At 45.5% G+C, this 22212-nt stretch overlaps 1 protein-coding gene and 1 pseudogene across 3 annotated transcripts; both read left to right on the forward strand.

Annotated features, from left to right (window-relative positions):
* Positions 1-6495: 6495 nt before the first annotated feature.
* Positions 6496-6831, forward strand: LOC131926761 (ubiquitin-like protein 5; annotated as a pseudogene).
* Positions 6832-11106: 4275 nt separating this feature from the next.
* Srsf3 (serine and arginine rich splicing factor 3) lies at positions 11107-20485 on the forward strand. Of its 3 annotated transcripts, XM_059281763.1 has the most exons (6): positions 11107-11280; positions 15015-15222; positions 16415-16549; positions 18691-18729; positions 18945-19031; positions 19135-20485. In XM_059281763.1, the coding sequence occupies exons 2-6, from the start codon at positions 15017-15019 to the stop codon at positions 19160-19162; spliced, it is 495 nt and encodes a 164-aa protein (XP_059137746.1). In that variant the 5' UTR covers positions 11107-11280; positions 15015-15016; the 3' UTR covers positions 19163-20485. The 3 variants fall into 3 exon arrangements, 1 of the variants encoding a protein (XP_059137746.1); XR_009383481.1 differs by lacking the exons at positions 11107-11280; positions 15015-15222; positions 19135-20485 and adding an exon at positions 17384-17839 and having other exon boundaries at positions 16439-16549; positions 18945-19020; XR_009383480.1 differs by lacking the exons at positions 11107-11280; positions 15015-15222; positions 19135-20485 and having other exon boundaries at positions 16433-17839; positions 18945-19020.
* The last annotated feature ends 1727 nt before the right edge of the window (positions 20486-22212 follow it).

Genomic DNA, 22212 nt, shown 5'->3' on the forward strand with positions numbered 1-22212 from the left:
GATCTCTCTGGCTGGCCTGGAACTCACTCTGTAGACAAGGCTGGCCTTGAACTCACAGATCTGCCTGCCTCTGCCTCCGCAGTGCTGGGATCAAAAGCAGGTGCCACCACACTCGGCTTTTAATCCCCTCCGAATGGCCCAGCCTCCAACTGTGATAGACAGAGTCATAAACAAAACCTCCATGTTAGCTAATGGAGTCTTCTTCTATTTGCTCGCCCAGGTGAGCGTGCGTGCGTGGTCACTGACTGACCCCTTGCCCTTCCAGTACTTTGTTTCCTCATCTTCCTTGTGACCATGTTTTGTAAAAGGCTCTGGATGGCTCAGCCTGTAATTGCTAGCCCAGGGACTGGATTTTCTTCCTACCTGACAAACACCTAGTTATCTTTAATTTACCCTTCTCCACCCAGCAGATCAGTCTGCACAGGCCAGAGGCCTCTGCTTGCCCAGGTAGCAATTATCACAGATTGCAATTAGCTGCGATGGGGTCATTCTATACCTCAGGCTATCCCCTGGGTTGTACTGAATGCCTGGGGACGTCTATGGTGGCAAGACACGGGGGAGGTGGCTTTCTGCTCCAGAGTGTCACCTGCTCTGCAGGTCAGGCTGCAGTGTGCTGAGAGCTCCCGGGATGCAAATGTTAGAGGGACCCAGAATGCTCCCTTCCGCTCCATCATGGGTCATCATTTTCTGGGTAGCCTTCCAGACATTGCCAGATGTGGTCTTTGGAAATGACAAACGCAGGAAGACCTCCGCTGCAGGTGACTGAGGCCCTGGGTCCGATCCCACACACCAGGGCCACCAAAGATAGGCAGCCTTTTCTGAGTATCCAAGCCCCCTCTACTGGAGATTGAACCTAGGGATTCGTACGTGATAGGCAAACACTCTACCATTGAGCCATTTTCCTGACCTTGGTTTTAAGATATTTGTTTATGGGGGCTGGAGAGATGGCTCAGCGGTTAAAAGCATGTGCTGCTCTTCCAGAGGACGCCGGTTCAATTCCCAGCGCCCACGTCAGGTACCTCACAACCACCAGTAACTCCAGCTCCTGGGGGAACCAACTCCTCTGGCCTCTTCAGGTATGCGCACTTACGTGCACACATCTATCCACAGATACATACACACAATTAAAACTGCAGGCCTAAATCTGAAAAACAACTAAGATAGATTTATTTGTGTGTGCATCTGTGTCTCCTGTGTGTGTAAGTAGAGCCAGAAGAGAGCATTGGGTGTCCTTCTCCATCTCTGCCTGTTCCTGAGGCAGGGTCTCTCCCTGAACCTAGGGCTTGAATTCAGCCAGCCTGTGATCCTCCTGCTCCAGGGACACCAGGAAGCTTGGGAAAGTGGGTTTGGGGACAACAGAAAAACCTAAAACTGCCCGGTTGTCCCGAGGAGGCAGACAAATAGGGGTAATAGAAAAAAAAAAAGTAATTTTTCCTTTTGCCAGAAGGCAGAAGCAGAGGCCCCTGTCCTCTTCAGCCTTACAAAGAGGAATGTCTGAGTGAAACATGGAAATTCTAGAGCTATTGGAGTGGGAAGCATGTGAGTCACGTGCAATATTAACAAAATAAGACACACACTTCTGCCTAAATGTGGCTAGCAACCCATGGATAACCGCCCACTCGGGCCCCTTAACTAATGAGCCTAATTACCTCCTGCCATCTTGTCTTCCGACCTTTCTTGTCCCTCAGATTCCCATTTCCTATTTCCTGTGTAACTAAAGCAGCAAAAATCTTCCCCAGCAAAAGCCCACGGATAACTGGGAGGGAAGAAGCCACAGGCTTGAGAAAGATTATCTTGTTCACTTGTAGATTAAGATACTTCTTAATTAAAGCTCACTCCTTCAATTCCAGCACAAAGGCAGAGGCGGGTGACTCTCTGTGAGTTCAGGACAGCCAGGGATACACAGTGAGACACCTTCTCTAAAAGAAGAAAGAGAGAAAGAAAGAAGGAAAGAAGAAAGAAAGAAAGAAAGAAAGAAAGAAAGAAAGAAAGAAAGAAAGAAAGAAAGAAAGAAAGAAAGAAAGAAGAGACACCTCCTTGCTCGGTGGGTTGGTGATGCAGGCCTGTAGTCCAGCACTCAGGAGACTGAGGCAGGAGGATGACAAGCTCAAGGTTGTTCTCAGCTACCTAGTGAGTTTGAGGCCAACCTGGGATACTTAGGCCCTTGTTTTTTGTTTAAAATGCTACCTCCCTTTTCAGAGTCTCAATCCGCAGGAGGAGGTGAGCGGGTGTGAGGGCTGAAGGAGAGAAGTGCTTCCTCTGCCGCAGATGCTGCTGCCTCCCAGTGGCCTGCGGCTTTCACAGCAGCCCTCAGGACCAGGCAGAACAAGGAGAACCAGAGGGAGGACAGAGAACTTGACCCTGCCAGGGTGGAGCGCCTTGGAAACCTGCCTGTCCTTGGTCTTGAGAAAGCCGCCAGGAAGACTTTCCAGTGGTTAACCGCCTTCTCCGGACTGCGCCCGCCCGCATCGCAGAGCTGGCTCTGGAGGTCCCCGCCCGCATCGCAGGGCTGGCTCTGGAGGTCCCCGCCCGCATCGCAGGGCTGGCTCTGGAGGTCCCCGCCCGCATCGCAGGGCTGGCTCTGGAGGTCCCCGCCCGCATCGCAGGGCTGGCTCTGGAGGTCCCCGCCCGCATCGCAGGGCTGGCTCTGGAGGTCCCTGCGGAGGGCTCTCTCCAGCGCTTCACCTTCCAGCTTCCTTATTCTTGCACATCTGCTCTCTGGAGAGAGAGCTTCAGGGAAACCAAAATAATTGGACTCTAGGGAGAGCTCCTGAGGGATGTCATAAACAAACTGACGAAAAACCTTTTCTACACATTGATTTCTTCTTCTCTGTCTTTCAAGACAGGGTCTCTCTACATAGCTCTGGCTGCCCTGGAACTCACTATGTAGACCAGGCTGGCCTCAAACTCACAGAGATCCATCTGCCTCTGCCTCCTGAGTGCTGGGGTTCAAGGCATGTGCCCCTGCTGCCGACCTCATATCAACGTCTAATTATAACACCTTAATTTAAAAATTGGATTGTAATGGGGGGGGGACATGACTTTTTACAAGGGTTATTAACCACAGCAATCATGTATTTATGACCACTCAGTGGACATAGTGCTTGGCCCTCATGTTCTTAAGTTTCTTCCTCTCTCCCTCTCTTCTTCGTTCTCCCCTCCCTTCCTCCCTCCTTTCCTTCCTTTTTTAAAGTCACATCTCACTGTGTAGCCCAGGTTAGAACTCTTGTCTCAAAAAACAAAAACAAATTCCCTCTACATGTTACTTTTCTTTTAAAGTGTCAAGGGCCCAACACTTTAAAAATACTTTTTTCCCCCCAAAGATTCATTTATTATGTATACAGCGTTCTGCCTGCAGGCCAGAAGAGGGCGCCAGATCTCACTACAGATGGTTGGGAACCACCTTGTGGTTGCTGGGAATTGAACTCAGGACCTCTGTAAGAATAGCCAATGCTTTTAAGCACTGAGCCATCTCTCCAGCCCCTAAAAATACTTTTAATTTATGGTTGAGTGTGGTGGCACACGCCTTGAATCCCAGCACTCCGGAAGCAGAGACAGGCAGATCTCTGTGAGTTCCAGGACAGCCAGGGAGGGCTATGTACTGAGACCATCTCAAAAAACAAAATAAAACAAAACAAAACCCCACCAAACTTTGTATTTTTATTCTTGTATATGCGTGGTGATATTTTGTGTATGATCTAACAAAAAAAAGCTTGCCTGAAGATCACAGGGCAGAGCCAGCCACAGTTAGCCATAGAGGCCAGGCAGTGGAAGCACACACCTTTAATCCCAGCATTTGGGATCTCATGCCTTTAATCCCAGTACTAGGGATCACACACCTTTAATCCCAGCATTTGGGATCTCATGCCTTTAATCCCAGTACTTGGGATCACACACCTTTAATCCCAGCACTAGGAAGGTTGAGACAGGAAGAGATATGGCTGGCAGGAGGAGACAGGAGATCAACCTTCTTGGCTGAGGGGTTGGTGAGGTGAGAGGTGGCTGTGGCTTGATCCTTTGTCTCTCTGATCTTTTAGCATTTACCTGGATATCTGGCTCTGGGTTTTTACTATTAAGACCACTTAGAATTCTTGCTACATGTGTGGGTCTGCCCCATGTACCCAGAGAAGCCATAAAGGACATTGGATGCCCAGGCCTTCGAGTTACAGATGATTGTGAGCCACCTGATGTGGGTGCTGGGAACTGAATTCAGATCCACTGAGTCATCTCTCCAGCCCACCAACACTATTTGTTTACTGATTTGATTTTGAGGTAGGGTCTCATGTAGCCCAGGCTGTCCTGAAAGTTAGTTTGTAGCTGATACTGGCCTTGCCCTCCTGATCCTCCTGCCTCAGTTCCCCAAGTGCTGAGACTACAGGTGTGTCCCCAAGCCTAGCTTCCTCTCTGTTCTCTAAGGTGGGGTTTCCAACCCCCTTGAGCCATATGACCCTTTCCCTTCTCCCTCTCTGTGAGTAGAGCCCCAAGGCTGAGGGAATAAGATGTTTTGACTTACATATTATTCCCCCAACCCATCTCAGTGTCTGGAGAAAGTACCTAATAAATACATCCTCAGTCCATGATTGTCCAGTCTGTAAATTGGTCCCAAAACCACTGCTTAAGAAAACCATGTAGGGTTGAGGATTTAGCTCAGCCTGGTCTACAAAGCAAGTTCCAGGACAGGCTCCAAAGCTTCACAGAGAAACCCTGTCTCGAAAAACCAAAAAAAAAAAAAAAAAAAAAAAAAAAAAAAAAAAAAAAAAAAAGAAAAGAAAAGAAAAGAAAAAAAAGAAAGAAAAAGAAAAGAAAACCATGTAAAAATACACAGTGTGAACCGGGCAGTGGTGGCGCACGCTTTTAATCCCAGCACTCAGGAGACAGAGCCAGGCGGATCTCTGTGAGTCCGAGGCCAGCCTGGTTACAGAGCGAGATCCAGGACAGGCACCAAAACAACACAGAGAAACCCTGTCTTGAAAAACAAAAACAAACAAAACAAAACAACAAAAAATGTACACAGTGCGTGTGCTCCAGCATAGATGGACTAGCAGACTCTATACTACACTAAATGAGGTGGTCACATAAAGACAGACATTGAAGGACTCCACAAATATGAGGCACTTTACTTAGTCAAAATCATAGAGACCGCTTGTCTAGGACTGCAGGGAGGGGGCGGGAGCGGCTGCCTAACGCTTGTGGAGTTTTAGTTCCACGAGATAAAATGTCCTAAAGGTGGACTGTAGTGATGGGTAGACTTTTGGTTTGGTTGGGTTTTTGTTTGTTTCGAGACAGGGTCTCCTATGAGACAGGCTCCCACATGACCATCTCAGACTCCTGCATGGACAGCAGGAGCTTAAACTTAACAGCTCCCAGCCAGCCAGGCACCAGCTTGCAATTTCCTGCATTTGTTGGGGTTGATTTTTTTTTTTTTTAACGAATTTGTTTTTTCCTGTTGGATGTTTCGCTTATATGTCTGTGCGACACATGAGTGCTTGATGGCAACCCTGGACCTTGCAATGTTAGACCAGGCTGGCCTCAGACTCACAGATATCTTCCTGCCCTTGATGGGATCAAAGAGGTGTACCACCATGTCTGCCAAAAAACAAACAAACAAACAAAAAACCTTTTTTCTTGTATAGGCCTGGCTGTCCTGGAACTTGCTCTGTAGCCCAGGCTGGCTTTAAACTCAGACATCTGCCTGTCTCTGCCTCCCAGGTGTTAGGATCAAAAGTGTGTGCAATCACCTACCTCCCAGTGAAAAGAAAATATTTTTTTAGGGTTTCTCTGTGTAGCTTTGCGCCTTTCCTGGGACTCACTTGGTAGCCCAGGCTGGCCTCGAACTCACAGAGATCCACCTGGCTCTGCCTCCCGAATGCTGGGATTAAAGGTGTGCGCCACTACCGCCCGGCCGAAAAGAATATATTTTTTTAATAAGACTGAATCTTAGCTGAGAAACTCTCACCACGCTCTTGACTGTATATGTTTTTTTCACCTGATCACTTCTTTCTCACCAATTCCTAATCCACACTTAAGTATTTTAATAAATTTCAACTTTTACACACACACACACACACACACACACAAATACAAAGAAAGGGCCGGAAAGATGGCTCAGTGGTTAAGAGCACTGGCTGCTTTTATAGAGGACCTGGGTTCAGTTCCAAGTACCCAGGTGGTGGTTCACAGCTTTCTGTAACTCCAGTTCCAGGGCATCTGATGACTCCTGGCCTCAGCAGGCACCAGGCCCACACGTGGTGCACAGCCGTAAATGTAGGCAAAACACCTATACACATAAAATAAAGATTGGAAATTAAAAAGTGATTTAAAAAATACAAACGAAAAAGACTGGCTAGCCTGGAACCTGGAAGCACCTAAGGGCGGGTGTTTCCGTTATGTCACTTCCACTTCCTGTTTCTAGCCTTAAATGGGTCCAGGGCTCGCGTTCTAGCTAGAAGTTGTGTGGTCGTCGGTAAGTTCGAAGGGATTAGAGCTCCAGCCACAATGACTGAGGTGGTTTGCAACGACCGTCTAGGAAAGAAAGTCCCGTCAAGTGCAACACTGATGACACCATCGGGGACTTGAAGAAACTGATAGCTGCCCGAACTGGCACCCATTGGAATAAGATCATTCTTAAAAAGTGGTACACGATTTTTAAGGACCACGTGTCTCTGGGAGATTATGAAATCCATGATGGGATGAACCTGGAGCTTTATTACCAATAGACGGGAATTCCTTCTCCTTGTCTACCCTGCCTTCCTCTCCCACCCTCGTTTGACACTGGTATAGATGCCCATTTTTAATGATTCACAAGAATAAAAACTTCAATGCTGAAAAAAAAAAAAAAAGAAAGAAAAAGACTGAGCTGTGTGTGGTAGTTCACGTCTGTAACCTTGGCCTTTCTGGGCGGAGGCAAGAGGGTTGTTTCAAGTTCTAGCCAGCCTGGCTGTGCAGCAGGACCTCATCTAAATCCTCCCGCAAAGATATGGAAGAAAAAAAAAAAAAAAAAAGATCAGGGGCTGGAGAGATGGCTCAGTGGTTAAGAGCACTGGCTGCTCTTCCAGAGGTCCTGAGTTCAATTTCCAGCACCCAGAGGGCAGCTCACAGCTAGCTGTAACTTCCAGGAGCTCCTGTACCTTCTTCTGGCTTCAACAGGCGTCAAGCACGTGTGTGTTGCACAGATATATAAGCAAAACATCCACACACAAAAAGCAAATTCATTAAAACAACAAACCAGTCCCAACAAACGCAGGAAATTGCAAGCTGGTGGCTGGCTGGCTGGGAGCTGTTGTTCAGGCTTCTGCTGTCCATGTGGAGTGTCAGAGGGTCATGGGAGAGCCTCTGTCGCTGGGCTGACCGCTATCCGCTACCGCTGGTGTGGAAAGATCCTCAGGAGGATGTCAAGATACCTTGGAAGCTAGGGAGGGGGTGAATCCATGTTCTCGGCATAGGCTCTCCTGCTCCGTGAACCCACTCCGTGGAGAACTCATGGAGAGGACAAAGAAAGACCCGGAAGCTGGGTGTCACGTAGCCCAGACAGGCTATTTCCAAAAACAAGAAATAAAACCAAACCAAACCCAGGCATAGTGGCACACACCTTTTAATCCCAGTACTCGGAGGCAGAGGCAGGTGGATCTCTGTGCCTTTGAGGTCAGCCTGGTCTACACAGTGAGTTCTAAGACAGCCTGAGCTACATAGTGAAACCCTGTTCAGGGGGAAAAAAATAAATAAGTAAAATTAAATTGAAACCCCCCCAAACCACAACAGTAAAAACAAAACATCCTCCCCAAAATCCTTTTACTCAAATGAGGAGTCAATATAACTATTAAGACATCTTGCATTCTCTTTTTATTCTTCCTGCCTTCAAAAATCCAATTCTTTCTCTCTCTCTCTCTCTCTCTCTCTCTCTCTCTCTCTCTCTCTCTCTCTCTCCCCCCCCTCCCCCGCCCCCCTTCTTCTCTTTCCATTGACAGCACATCTCAATGGAAACCAAACAGCTATCAGCTACAGGTCCTTAATGGCTATTGCATAAGACAGTACAGCCCTGGATCAATTCCCCAGTCTGCTCCGCCGTGTTTTTTGTCCTGGGAGGCTGACTTTAGGCTTGATTGCATCACCCAGCTCTCAAGCCCTCAGGCTTCTACGGTGTAGTGAGAGGAAGCCACCATGGAGAGATGGGACTGGGAAGAGCTAGGCACGGAGTTCATGGGGAGAGCCCTGGGCCTTGTTTGGGTGTGAGCACTGCAGAGAGAATGCGGTCTGGTTCCTCTACTCAGAAACTCAGGCTGCCAGTTAGTTCCTCTTCTGGTTTGTCTGGGTAGCCCTGCTGCCATCTTTGTGCCAGAGGGCCCAGAGCTGTCTCTGGGAGTGCCCTGCTGGTCCTTAGTTCCCTTAACTCAGCCCTACACTTTTGTAAATAATCCCTTCTAGAGCTAACCCTCAGGATAGATACTCTGATTGAATCAAGTAGCCAAGGAAGCAGTAGTATGGTTCATAAAGTGAACTATTAGGTTTTGCTTTACTGAAACTTGAAGTCAATCACAATTTTAAAATATTAAATCTTAGCGGGCGGTGGTGGCGCACACCTTTAATCCTAGCACATGGGAGGCAGAGCCAGGCGGATCTCTGTGAGTTTGAGGCCAGCCTGGGCTACAGAGTGAGTCCCAGGACAGGCTGCAAAGCTAAACAGAGAATCGGTCTCGAAAAAACAAACAAAACAAAACTTAAATCTTGTTGGGTATGGTGGCACGTGACTTTAATTTCCGAGTTTGGGAGGAAAAGGCAGGTGAATCCCTGAGTTGGAGGCCATTCTGGTCTACAGGGCAAGTTCCATGATAGCCAGGGCTACACAGAGAAACCCTGTCTTGAAAAAAAAAATTAAATTAAATCTGTGTATAATAATTAGCGCCTGACGCCTTTAGTCCCAGCACTTGGGAGGCAGAGGCAGGCGGATCTCTGTGAGTTTGAGGCCAGCCTGGTCTCCAAAGCGAGTTCCAGGAAAGGCGCAAAACTACACAGAGAAACCCTGTCTCGGAAAACCAAAAAAAAAAGAAAAAAAAATTAGCGCCTGGCCATCATTCTTGGGGCTTATCTTATTTTTGACAATGCTGGAAATAGAATCCAGTACCCTGCACATGCTAGCGTCAAGCCCCTGCTACTGAATGACATCCCCAGCACTGGCTTTTTTTTAGGAGTGGATGAGATAGGGTCAAGGTGGAGCTGAGCTGGCTCCTGCCCAGAATCTCTGCGGGGAAGCTGAGGAAGCACAGTTTTGCCTTGAACTTGATCCTGGACTATAGTCAGGAGTGTCAAACCTGCATTCCAAAGTCTGCATGGGTCTAGGACAGCTATGAATGCAATCCAACACATTTGTAAACGAAGTCATGGGGCAGTTTCAACCCATTTGACACCTTGGATAGAGTGAGTGCTAGGCCAGGGTGCGCTTCAGAGAGACCTGTCTCAGACACAAGAGGACAATACATGCTTGCTGGGCATGGTGGTGCACACCTTTAATCCCAGCACTTGAGAGGCAGGTGGATCTCCAGGTTTGAGGCCAGACTGATCCACACAGTGAGTTCCAGGATAGCACGGGAAAACTCTCAAAATACCAAAAAACAAAAACAAAAACAAAAAAACCCCGCCAAAACACCACCACCACCACCAATATTTGGACCAGGGAGATTGTCGCAGATGGTTAAAAACAACAACAACGAAAAAAGCTAGTCTGTTGGGAGCTGGGGCTGCATTAGAGGTGGCCATTACCTACCTCGCTTGGTTTATAAATAAAAATGTTTTAGAGCGGAGACTATGACAAGTCATGGGGTTACATCAGGTTTTTATTCTTTTCAGATAGAATCTCGAGAAGCTCGTTCTAGCTTAGAACTCATTAAATGTATGAAAATAACCTCGAACTCCTGCTTCCTTGGGCCCAAGTCCTAAGATTACAGGCATGGGGGAGGGAGGAAAGAAAACAGAAAGGGGACAAACCAGCCCCAGTACCCCAGTCTAACTCATGAAGAAGAAAAAAATCCAGAAGGAAATGAGATAAAAAGAATCCCTCTTGTAGCTCTACAGCTAAAGGTCACAACACAAACAGGTTTAACAACTTGTATCCCGCACAGCACCGCAGCACCGCACCGCCTTCCTTGTGGTGTATATGACTCCATCTCTTTACCAGCGGGGGAACTGAAGGGGAGAGCTATGTGTCTGGAAAACTGGTTAATATTTTTATTTTTCGGGGAAGCAGAAATAACAGAATAAATTTCTGCAATAAACCAGACTATTCCTGAGCGGAGCTAGGCCGAGGATCCGTTTGGGGACTGGAGACACTCTGTGGCTGGTCAAGGAAGGTGATTGATCATAATTCAGTCGCTAGTCTTGGGGCTGTGTGCAGAGGCCCAGGGAGATGCAGGGGGCCTGCCCGCCAGAGCAAACAAAGCTGTTACCAAGGGTGCAGGTGCCCCTGCTGGCCTCAGCATGGCGGGAGCAGCGTGCTCAGAGCTTAAAGTCACCCCATACCATCATCTTTCCTTTGCACGTGTGAAAGTGATCCTGGTGACCGTTTCTCTCCCCGCCCCCCTCCTTCCAGACGGCCTCACCAAGTCTCATTTGCCGCGCGCGGTTTGGGCGAGGCGGGAAAACAAGACTTGGGCAAACTTTGCAGACTGGTGCCTGTGTAGGGGCCGGGAGCGGCCACCGTGGGGTACCAGTTAGGTCGCTCGGTGACCTTGAGAACGACTCTCAAGGCTCCCTAGTCAATGCATCAACAAGGAGGGGCCAAGCATGCACACTTGACTCTGACCCGGGAGCCTGCAAGCTGCAAACGCCGTCGCTCGGGAATAATGGCGGCGCTGTCCAGGCTGTTTTTAATCCAGCCGCAGCCTAGGCGGAAGTGAGGAAGAAAGGGTCTCGGGTAGAGTTGGGGGGTGGGAAGGGGGTGATGGCCGAGGCCGAGCGCCGCACCTCCGGGACCGGCGGGCACGCGCGGCGGCGACGAGCCCGCGCCACCGCGCGTCCCCGCCCACCTGACGGAACGGCCGGCGCGCGCCCCCAGTAACCGCGGTTTCTCGCCGCCTTACGTCACGGCCTCCGCCGCCTCTGATTGGGCGAGGGGGCCCGGTCACGTGTCACAAACGGGAGCTATAAATAGGGTCGAGGGGAAGGTGGTGGTCCGCCATTTCGTGGACGCCAGGGGACGGATCGTATCTGCGGAAGCAGATCCCGAAGGGCGCGGGTGGGCCTGTCGGAGTGTTGGGATTTGAGCTTCGGCTGTTTGAACCCAGGATCTCGGTAAGAGGCCGGCGGCCGGAGGAAGGGGAAGTGGAGTTTCACGGAGTCGAGGTGGGGCCGGGCGCAATGGCGGCGCCAGGTTGAGACAAAGGGGCGCCGCCGCCATTTTGTGACGTTCGGTCCCGGGCGGCGGCGGCGGCGGCGGCGGCGGGGACACCGGCCGGGTCGGAGGTGCTTCCAGGCCTTTGAATCCCGCAGTTTTCTTATTTCCATTGCGGGGAGCCGAGGAGAGCGGTTACTCCGGACGGGGGTCCGGAGGCGAGGGGTCTCTGGCCACATTCCGCATGTCGCGGCCTTGAACCTGATGGCGCCTTTTTTGCTCCTGGTTTTCTTGGGATAGGGTCTAAGATTTTTTTTTTAATTTTCTAAGTCACCAATCAAGACCAAGCCTCTAGGTACTGAAGCCCTGTACAGTCTCATTTACTTAATGATGATTTAGTTTTTGCTTTAAAACTTGGATGTAATTAGATTTTATTTCTTCCCTAATGTAAGTCCCGGTTCAAGTTGAGTTGGCTTTTGTTCTTTGACCTGCTTTGGCTGTTAACAGGTGTGAAAACCTTTCTTAATTTTCGCAGAATGGCTTGGCCTCTAAACTGAGTCTTGGGCGCAGGGTGGGGTCACGACAAAATAGGATGTGCCTGGACTGGAATTTTTAGTTAGATAATCGTCGGCTTTATAGGGGAGACATTGGAAATGAATTAATTTCGGAAGTGAAATTGAAGGCTTACTGAAAGTGTGTCCTAAGGTTTGCTGTACATTCTTGTATAATCAGTGTCTTTTTTTTTTTTTTTAAGACAAAATTTTGGGGATATGCTGGGGATTGAGCTTGGGGCATTGTGTGTGCTAATAAGCAAGCACCCGGCAGGTATGTTAACCTCACAGACCTCAAGATTTATTTTTGAACGTGGCTTCTCTTTTTTTCTATAAAGATGGGTCTCTTTACCAGTCTGACCTCATAACTCATTCCTCTGGCCTAGTGAGTCACAGGTATGCGTGCCTGGCTGTGGTAGTTTTTAAAACATTCACGACGTTGTGGTATCTTTGTCTGGTTCCAAGATGTTTTGCTTGTATGTTTTGTTTTTTCCCGGAGACAATTCTCTGTAGCCCTAGCTGTCCTGGAACTCAAACCCTTTGCCTCTGCCTCCTGAGTGCTGGGATTAATGGCTTGCACCACCACCGCCCCGATAGTTTTGCTTTTTCTTTTTTCTTTTTTTTTTTTTTGAGACAGGGTCTCATGCAGCCCAGGCTCTGTATGCTTCAGCTCCTGGTTTTCTTTTTTATGTGGCCCCGACTGTCCTGGAATTCTCCCAGTCTCTCCTTGGGATTTTCTTCAGCCTTATTGTTGGACGTGCATGAGCTCAAACTACACTTGTCTTTCAACACTTAAATGTCTTGATGCACTTAAACTATAAATATTATTTTTCAGTTCCAACAATTAGCTTCCTGGCAGTCAGTCACTCACTAATCTGGGTTTTCCACTTTGGGTGTTTCATATTCTGAGAATTGTAATGTCCTTTTCCGGTTTTAGAATATTTTCAAGATTTTTACACTTGTAGTATTTGTCAGTATTTCTGACTGCTGTATTATATTTTGCATGTCTCTCTCGGGTAACTTTAGATTGGCACAACTTTCACTATTGTGACGAGTGCAGCAGTGAGCTGTATAGGCTGTGTGTGGAGTGCTAGGAATTAAGTTTTAGGTGCGTTCTAGGCAAGCTCCCTACCACTGAACTATGTCCAGACTTTCGAATATGTTTGGGGGCGGGGTGGGAACCACATGCAGCCAGGTGTGGTGGTACACACCTTTAAATCCTCTTGAGTTCAAGGCCAGCCCTTTAAAAAATTTAAAAGTCAAGCGTGGTGGTATACGTCTTTAATCCCAGCACTCGGGAGACAGACAAGCAGATTTCTGAGTTCCAGGCCAGCATCTTTTGAGGTGATACTAGTATTGTTCTGGTAGTAAAGGAAGTTTTGTGGCAATGTATCTTGGAAGCTTTTGGTTGTGACCGGATCTTCAGCTGTAGTCCTGCCTAACCTCAAAACTGCTGGTGATCTTAATGACTACCTTTTAAGACTAGGATTACAAGTCCCATGTAAAGGAAGCCTTTTAAAAAATATTTTAGGGCTGGAGAGATGGCTCAGAGGTTAAGAGCACTGGCTGCTCTTTCAGAGGTCCTGAGTTTAATTCCCAGCATCCACATGGTGGCTCACAACCATCTATAATGAGATCTAGTGCCCTCTTCTGGCATGCAGGCATATATGCTGGCAGAACTCTGTAAGCACAAATAAGTAAGTAAATCTCCCCCCCCCCCCCAGACAGGGTTTCTCTGTGTAGCTTTGCGCCTTTTCCTGGAACTCACTTGGTAGCCCAGGCTGGCCTCGAACTCGCAGAGATCCACCTGGCTCTGCCTCCCAAGTGCTGGGATTAAGGGCGTGCGCCACCACCGCCCGGCGTAAGTAAATCTTTTAAAAAAATAAAATTAGAAAACATTTTAGTGCTGGACAGCACAGGGAAGCAGAGACAGTTGGATCTCTGTGAGTTGGAGGCCAGCATGGTCTACAAAGCCAGTTCCAGGGCAGCAAGGGCTGTTACACAGAGAAACCCTGTTTATTTTGTGTTTGGGGATAGTGTATATGTACCTCAGTGAAGGTCAGAAAGATGATTTTGCAGGAGTTTTCCCACAGTGTCCTGTAGCTCAACTTAGTAAGTTGTCTTGTCCAAATGTGGTAGTTTATTTATCTAAACTTAATGGAATGACTGTGGTTGAATAATGAGGTATGTCCATCTTTCTATTTTCTGCTGTAATTTCTTCCTGGTTAACTATTGTGTGATGACGAGAGGAAACAATGGAAAATGGCCTAGATGGTTGCCTAGCTTTAGAGGGGAGAGACTGAAATCTGACATGTGTGGATTTTGTTTAATTTTTTGAGACAAGGTTTCTCTCTCTAGTCCTTACTGTCCTGGGACTCTGTGTAGAGGAGGCTTGGCCTCAAACTCACAGATCGCCTGACTAAAGACAGACACCATTTTTTTTAATGGTTTAAGATGGTTTCCTGTGTCAGTGGAAGCTGATCTTGAATGCCTAGCTCCATCTGTGAGCACTGTCACCCCACACTCTATTGAAGTTAATCAGGCCTCCCTCATTCATTCTGTGTATTATATGCAGGGCTGATGGAGTCTGGCACAGGAGTTCAAGGCCAGCCTGTGTTACTTGAGAGAGATAGATACCCTGTCTTTAAAAACTAACAGTTGTAGAATTAACAGTTGTTAGTTCCTAATTCACAGTCCATATTGTGTTAATTGATCCTTCAGTGTTTTCTCAGTTCCAGGGTGGCCTTAAAAAAAAAGGCTAATATCTGATTCAGATCCACCTTCCTTCCTAGGACTAGAATATATTTATTATGTAGCCCTGTCTGGCTTGACCCTCCATGTGTAGACCAGGTTAACCTCAAGCTTAGATCCACCTACACTACACTCTGCTTGAGTACTGGGATTAAAAGCATGTCGCCACACATGGATTGGTCTGGGATTTATATGTAAGCTGCCCCAGCGCGCCCCCCCCCTTTTTTTTAAAGTAGAGGTTATGTGTGCTAGGCTTGAATCCAGAAGCTTAAACATGCTAGACAAAATATCACTAATCTATACTTCGAGGCTCTTTTTAAATTACCTAGGATTTGTTTTTAACTACATTGCTTGGATAAATTAATATTATTGGTATTTTTCTGTTGTTACAGAAATGCATCGTGATTCCTGTCCATTAGATTGTAAGGTGTATGTAGGTAATCTTGGAAACAATGGGAACAAGACTGAATTAGAACGAGCTTTTGGCTATTATGGACCACTCCGAAGTGTGTGGGTTGCTCGAAACCCTCCTGGCTTTGCATTCGTTGAATTTGAGGATCCCCGAGATGCCGCTGATGCTGTCCGAGAGCTCGATGGAAGGTAATGTTAATGACAATCAGTTAACCTGGTTTTTAGTGTTTCAGTTCGTAGGACATGTGGCTGTTTTGTGTTTTAGATGCAGCTATATGCTGGTAATTGCAGCTCTGCTAGCTGGCTGTCCAAACAGTTGTGCCCAACATTCCTGCTTTGAGCCAGATGTGGCTTATACCCAAAAGAAATCCCAGCACTTGGCAGTTAGACAAGAGCTCAAAGCTCGCCTTGCTTTACATAGCAAGTGAAGGCAAGGATACTTTTCTGTCTTGATAGGCCCAGGGCCTTCTGTGAAAAAGGAAGGGACTCACAGCAGCTCTGAAGTTATCGATTATTTGTTCCTACAAGTACAGTGAGAGTTTGGTAGGGTCATGCTGGCTTACTTCATTGTGATGGCTCTGGACAGATGAAGGGAAAGATATTCAACGGTATTTGGCTTTTTTCTGTTATTAGGTGGAATTTCTTGTATGTCAGTTGTTGTAATAATAGAGGGGGTAATATGAAGCAGCCAAAATAATTGTAGCTTGTCTTAAAGCCTTTGGGCTACTATATAGGAAAATGAAAAATCAAGGGAACAAGTCACAGTAGGAATACACGAGAAATACACAAACAGTTACAGCTAACAGTTATTAACTGAGCTCAATCAAGAGTGGTTCAGGGACTGTAGGTAGAGATGCTCCAGTGATTAGGAGCAGAGGACCTGGGCTCAGTTTCCAGCAGCCATGTGATGGTTCGTAACCATTTGTAACTCCAGTTTCTGTGTATCTGATGTCTGCTGACCTCCTTGGGCACCAGGCATATGGGTGGTGCAGGCCCTTATTTTTTGTGAAACAGGGTTCCATAGCTTATATTTTTAAAAGATTTGTAATTTAAGACAAGGTCTCATTTTGTAATCTAGGCTCACAGAGATCCACCTCCCTGGTGCTGGAATTAGAGATGTCTATAGATGCCTACATACCCAGCCAGACTAATTCATAAGTAATAAAATTGTTTTCTTGCTTTTAAAAAATTCCATTTGGTAAATTATTTTTTAGAAAATTTAAGAACTTAGACCAAACAGGGCCAGGGAACTCATGAAAGTGTCAAATTAGGTTCCATTTGACTTAAGTAGTTTGGGTGAAATGGGGAGTGATCAAGATGGACTCCCCAGACCACTGCCTGCTTTGAGCAATTTTGTGATTAGTGACCTTTCTCTCCTTAGAACACTATGTGGCTGCCGTGTAAGAGTGGAACTTTCGAATGGTGAAAAAAGAAGTCGGAATCGTGGCCCACCTCCCTCCTGGGGCCGTCGCCCTCGAGATGATTACCGTAGGAGGAGTCCTCCACCCCGGCGAAGGTACTTGAGAGAGCACGTTTTAGAGAGGCAGTGGTGGTGTGATGGAGTAGCTAGTAGGAGCAGGTATTTCTGCCTAAGTGTGTTGGTGGGTGTTAACTTATGTGAACATCGAGGTTTCTACGAAACAATTGCTGGGTGTAGCTTGGGGTATGTGAGTTGTGCTGAGTGTTGGCTTTTGTCTGTAGGTGTATATTCATGTTGGTAGTTAGTAACTTCTATCTTGGATCTGTCTTCTAGTTCATCTTCTAGTTGCATCTTTTTCCAAGTCTTCCCTTTACTTCAATTTAGGCCTTTTTCCATTTCTTGACTCCATATTGATCAACATTACATTCAACTAGCTCTTCACAAATGTGTTTTCTACTAGCACAATTGTAATATTTATCAAAACAGGCAGCTGTTTTAATGTTACAACTGGTAAAGTAGAAATCTTTCTGAAACAAACTTAAGTCACTAACCAATAAAGGGGGCTAAAAAGTATTCCCAGTCATCCGTTCTTGAATCCCCAATAGGAGAGAATTCAGTTTTTTTTTTTAATGATTGAAATGGCATCATTCTTGGACCAGGCAGTATTGCCTGGATGCAAACTCCTCATCTCCTCAAATCAAGCCTCCAAAATAGTTTCTGTAGGACTGAATTTACCTCTCACAGGTGAGTGAGGTCCTAGGAGATAGGAGTGCAAAATCTTGCCCCTTTTGCTGTTTTGAAAAACAACACACTGTTGCCCATCATAATAAAGAGTATTTGTTAGCTAATAGATGGTTGTACTGATGGCTTGTTTTTCATTTTTTTTGTGCTTTTTGGTCCATCTATTAATAAAAATGAACCCCGTTACAGAGTCACCATCATGTCTCTTCTCACCACCCTCTGAATCTGCATTAGCCAGTCAACTAGCCCTTTCAGCGTCATGTGACCAGCGCGCCCCATTCAGCTTGGCTGGTGTCGTTTCACATGACCCAGGCTGGCCAGTCGTCAGGTTGCACCGCCCTTTGGTTCCCGAGCATGCTGTTTTCTCTCAGCCTTCTCTCCAACCTTAACCAAATCGGCAGCAGCCACCTCGACCGCCCACACATTCCTGGCCAATCAGCTCAGCTGTTTATTTACCAAATGTCTTCACAACAACTACAGCAGCAGCCTTCGGCTAACAAAAAAGCAGGAAAAATCCACAACACCCCCTTCGCCAACCAACTAAATCCAACGCAACATCTGGCAAAACCTTTTCAGCAAATTCTTCCTGGCCGTCAGTCCGGCAGCCTCACCTCACCATTTCTAGCTTGTTGAAACCCAAAACTAGTAAGTTTTTCCTGCTTATACAGTTTACTGCTGGTTAAAAATAAGGAGTAAGCGGCTTAAAGTAATTCTTTTTTCTGGATCAAAGGCTGGCTGTGCATAATTGAATGGTAACGTACAATATATTGCTTGAAACAACTTTTAAGGGTGATAGGGAACTCATAATGTGACTAGACCTTCAAGTGAACTTATGTGCATGTGTGAGATGCCAAACTAAAATTTTAATATCTCTAACAGATTTTAGCTTTTCTTCCTAGCAAAAAATTTGTTAAATCCTATCACCTTTAAATGGTTTTACTAACAGTTTTCAAAATTTAAAAATTTTGGGGGTGAAGTGTGGGCCAAGCTATGGTAATTTTGATGAGCCTAAACACACTCTTAAATGTGACGTCACAAATGCAGTTCTAATGTAGCACTAAATGGCATCGATGTTACACCTACCGCGTTTTCACAAAAATGACACTATCCACCTGGTACCTAAGTCTTGTTATGGACTTAAAGGTTTGCATGGGTTCCAAATACTGGTTTACGGTACTATTTTTGGAACTACTTGTGGGACTACATTTGGTGTGGTGTTTGGGTAGTGAGTTAGTTTGACATGAAGTTTTGCATTGGACAGATCTGCTGTGAAGCATTCTTTGTTAAATCCATGGTTGGAATACCTGCTTTCACTTGCTTTTTGTTCCTTAATCCTTCTATGCCTTTTTTTTCTTTTCTTTTTTTATTTTTGGACGATGAGTGCCAGTTCTTCGGCACATTCACTGGGCCCAACAGTGAGATTGAAAAGTTGGGAAATGCCTCACGCCATATATACTAATTGACAATTAGCCTAATTTTGCTGTTTCTGCTTTTAGATCTCCAAGAAGGAGAAGCTTCTCTCGAAGCCGGAGCAGGTAAATGTCGTACCCCGTTCGTTCTCAGAAATGGCAGCTTCTCATACCTCTGAGTTGTTTCCCAAAGTACTTGTTTAATGAGATTTAGGTGACTTTTTAATAACAGCAGTGTTTGGGTAGCTTATACAGTCCATGTTAAGTTAGAAAGAGCCGACCTTTCTTTTATAAGGCAAGTGTCTAACATCATTGGCTAATGTGCTTTCTGTTGGCTTTAGGTCACTTTCTAGAGATAGGAGAAGAGAAAGGTCTCTGTCTCGCGAGAGAAATCACAAGCCGTCTCGATCCTTCTCTAGGTCTCGTAGGTAAGTTCACTGATGGCTATTGAAGATATGCATATATAATCTTTTTTGTACTATGAACTAACAAGATATTAATGTTTAAAATTTTGCATTTCTATTTTTTTAGCCGATCTAGGTCAAATGAAAGGAAATAGAAGACCAGTTTGCAAAAGAAGTGATGTACAGGAAAGAACTTCATTTGACAGGAGTATGTACAGGAAATTCAAGTTTGTTTGAGACTTCATAAGCTTGGTGCATTTTTAAGATGTTTTAGCTGTTCAAATTTGTTTTGTCTCTTGGAACAGTGACACACAACGATGTAATTCTCTATGGTTCCAAATGGATCCTAGGAGGCATGTAATATCAAGAAGTGTTACTTTACAATGTTCCCTTAAGCAAGATTGAATTTGCTTTGAACTTTAGTTTTTCATAGACTGAAATAAACCTAGATCCTGCCCAGTTAAAGTGTGATGTGCTAATGATATAGAAAGAGTTGGCAGAAATGAAAAAGGCTGTAGTTTCTCTAGTAGCTGGGATACGTGTGGAGCTGTGGGGGAATGATAAGCAGTCTTTAAAAGCTGCTGTGAACACAAGCCAACAGGTAAAGGGTGGGAACTGCACTCCGAAGGCTTGCAGAGAGGTTCCTCACCGATTGGACAAAAAGCTGTTTGTAACATTTTATTTGAAATGGAAGGCTTTAAGTTAGCAGTGTCCTATCAGTTTAAGGGTACATTGTAGAGCTGAACTTTTGAGTTACTGTGCAAGATATCTTTTTCATGCTGTCATTTGTAATGTTTGTGAGAATCCTTGGGATTAAAGTTTTGGTTACAAATTGTTGTTTAACTTGAAAGCCTGTTTTTCCTTGCACACTCAGATCTGTGAGCTTGGTCTCAAGTCCAAGTATAACATTCCTATTGGAAGCCATACTTATATTTTCTTGTAAGTGCTTTTGGATTAATAAAATACTAGCGTAACTGTGTAGTGGTCAGTTGAGCCCACTGTTAACATTGTTCTTATCCCTGGGAAAGCAGTTTGGTCACCCAGTTTTTTCTTTGTAAGAAACTTAACTGACAGGCACTGGATTAGTGAATAAAATTTTTACCCCTTTGGTTGTTACCTAAGAGTTAGACATTCTTTAGGAGTTGGAGCCAGTTCAGGATCATGACACTGACTTGACATTTTAAAATAGCACCAGTGTGGTGTGTTGTAACTCTTTAAGTTGCCCGTAAAAAGTGGCTTTGATCTTCAGCATGAAAACATTCAACAAAGTTTAAAATGTGGATTTCATTTTATAACTTGAGGTCTTGCATGGGATTCCAAACTGATCCATCATGATGTAAAATCCACCATATGGTTAATGTAACGATGCACAGTTGAATATGGAGGCATGCATACCCTTTCTCTTAGAAATCTGGAGGAGTTGTGGTTTCAGATTTTTTTTGTGTGTGTGCAATTAGATTAAATCATAATGCAACAGTCTTGTGGCTTAAGTTCTCTTAAATATGCTCTTCTGAGATAGTTTTTGGATTTACTGTACTGACTTTGTTTTTATCTCTAAGTCCTTTCTCAAAAAAAAAAAAAAAACAAAAAACTGTTAGCTTTCAACAATAAATCTTAGTAAGAGAGAATTGTGTCCAGAAAGTTCCAATATGAGCCTTTGAAAGAAGTGTCCATGTTCAGAGAAGATACTTTTAAATTCAGACTTCTGTTAACATGTTAGGAAATTGGACCCTTTGTCCTTCATGGTAGAATGAGTAGTCATTGGCATTAGCCTAACTGGTTATTATAGGTCATTAATTAGATCACTGAACTGACATTTACATTGTGGCTATTTGGAAATGCTCCTGTAAGTTCTGTAATAGGTCACGGTAGCCAATCTTGATCACACTCAGTGTAATACTGAGTTATGGCTATAGGTCACTAGAGGTTATTATTAGTCCTTAGTGAGAATTGGGAGTTGTGGGTTTCTCACTTCATTGTGGGTTACCTCCAATGTACATACTTAAGTGTGATGTAGGTGACCTTGGTGTACCATTTAGGTACCAGGTTTTCTAGAGTGACCAAGCACTGTTAATGGAAGAGTTACAGGTAATAAACATCAGAGTTCTCTACAAATCACGGGTTTAGTGCCTTGTCTAAATGCTTTTCTTTTCAGAATCCCAGGTGGGATTTAGTTGTTGGATCTCTTCCAGTTGTCTATTTTTATACTGCCAGACTGTTGCCTTCTGGTTTTTCTTTGGGGAAGGGGCATAAAAGATTTTTATGATTAAAGACACTGACAAAAAACTGGGTTGGAGTATATTTTTATCTAAACAATCCGGTAACATTGAATCTTATATTATTACACCAATACTTGCCCTGTCTTATACAGTGTTTATTGCATACCTGATACACTGTGACCTTGATCCTGAGAAGGGGCTCTTGAACCATGTGGTGATAATCTACTTGGGTTTTGTACATGCAGTATTTCCTTGGTTGGATTCTAAGTACGTAGTGTTTAGGTTTATCACGTAATATCAGCAAAGGCCCATTGCAGCTGAGCCATCCTGCTTCTAAGCCCATACCTTTACTAAAAGGCTGGGTGCTGAACCCAGGATTCACACAGGTAGAGACAGGTACTGTGCTACTTAACCATGCACCCATTGAGTAAGCCTTCTCATTGGCTCCCCAAAAGACTGAAACTCAAGAGGAATGTAATGGGGAGAAGGTTGTTTTGATGTGGCCTTCAACTTGGAAACTAAGACTTCATATTTCTTTATGTGGAAATACGGCTTGGTAAGATTTCTTTCCTAGTGTACAGAGCCTGGCTCCATCTACAGCGCTGTACAAACAAGTTGTGGGGCCTCAGAACCTCAACACTGGTGGGAGGGAGGAAGAAGAGCACAGGCCCAAGAGTGAATTGGGGCCTGGAGAGATGGCTTAGTGGTTATTAACAGTGGCTGTGTTCCTAGAGGACCCAGGTTCAATTCCTGGCACCCACATGGCAGTTTACAACTAGTAATGCCAGTTCCAGGGGATCTGATGCCCTCACAGACATACGTGCAAGCAAAACACCAATTCATACTCAGGAAGTTGAAGGAAAAGCATTGGCTGCTCTCACACTGGACTGAAGCTTGATTTCTAGCACAGACAGCTCCTTGCTGTCCATCTCAAGGGATCGGATTCCCTGTTCTTTACCAGACCTGAACAAGGTGCACATATGTGG

This window comes from Peromyscus eremicus, chromosome 16_21 (genome assembly GCF_949786415.1).
Source record: "Peromyscus eremicus chromosome 16_21, PerEre_H2_v1, whole genome shotgun sequence".
Classification (NCBI taxonomy): Eukaryota; Metazoa; Chordata; class Mammalia; order Rodentia; family Cricetidae; genus Peromyscus; species Peromyscus eremicus.

What these genes read in the sequence shown, in the direction of transcription:
- Srsf3 (XM_059281763.1), top strand. Translation starts at nt 15,017, where the DNA reads ATGCATCGTGATTCCTGTCCATTAGATTGTAAGGTGTATGTAGGTAAT. An exon ending in AGTCCTCCACCCCGGCGAAG is followed by an intron (nt 16,550 to 18,690) that starts GTACTTGAGAGA and finishes TTCTGCTTTTAG; the next exon opens with ATCTCCAAGAAGGAGAAGCT. An exon ending in TTCTCTCGAAGCCGGAGCAG is followed by an intron (nt 18,730 to 18,944) that starts GTAAATGTCGTA and finishes TGTTGGCTTTAG; the next exon opens with GTCACTTTCTAGAGATAGGA.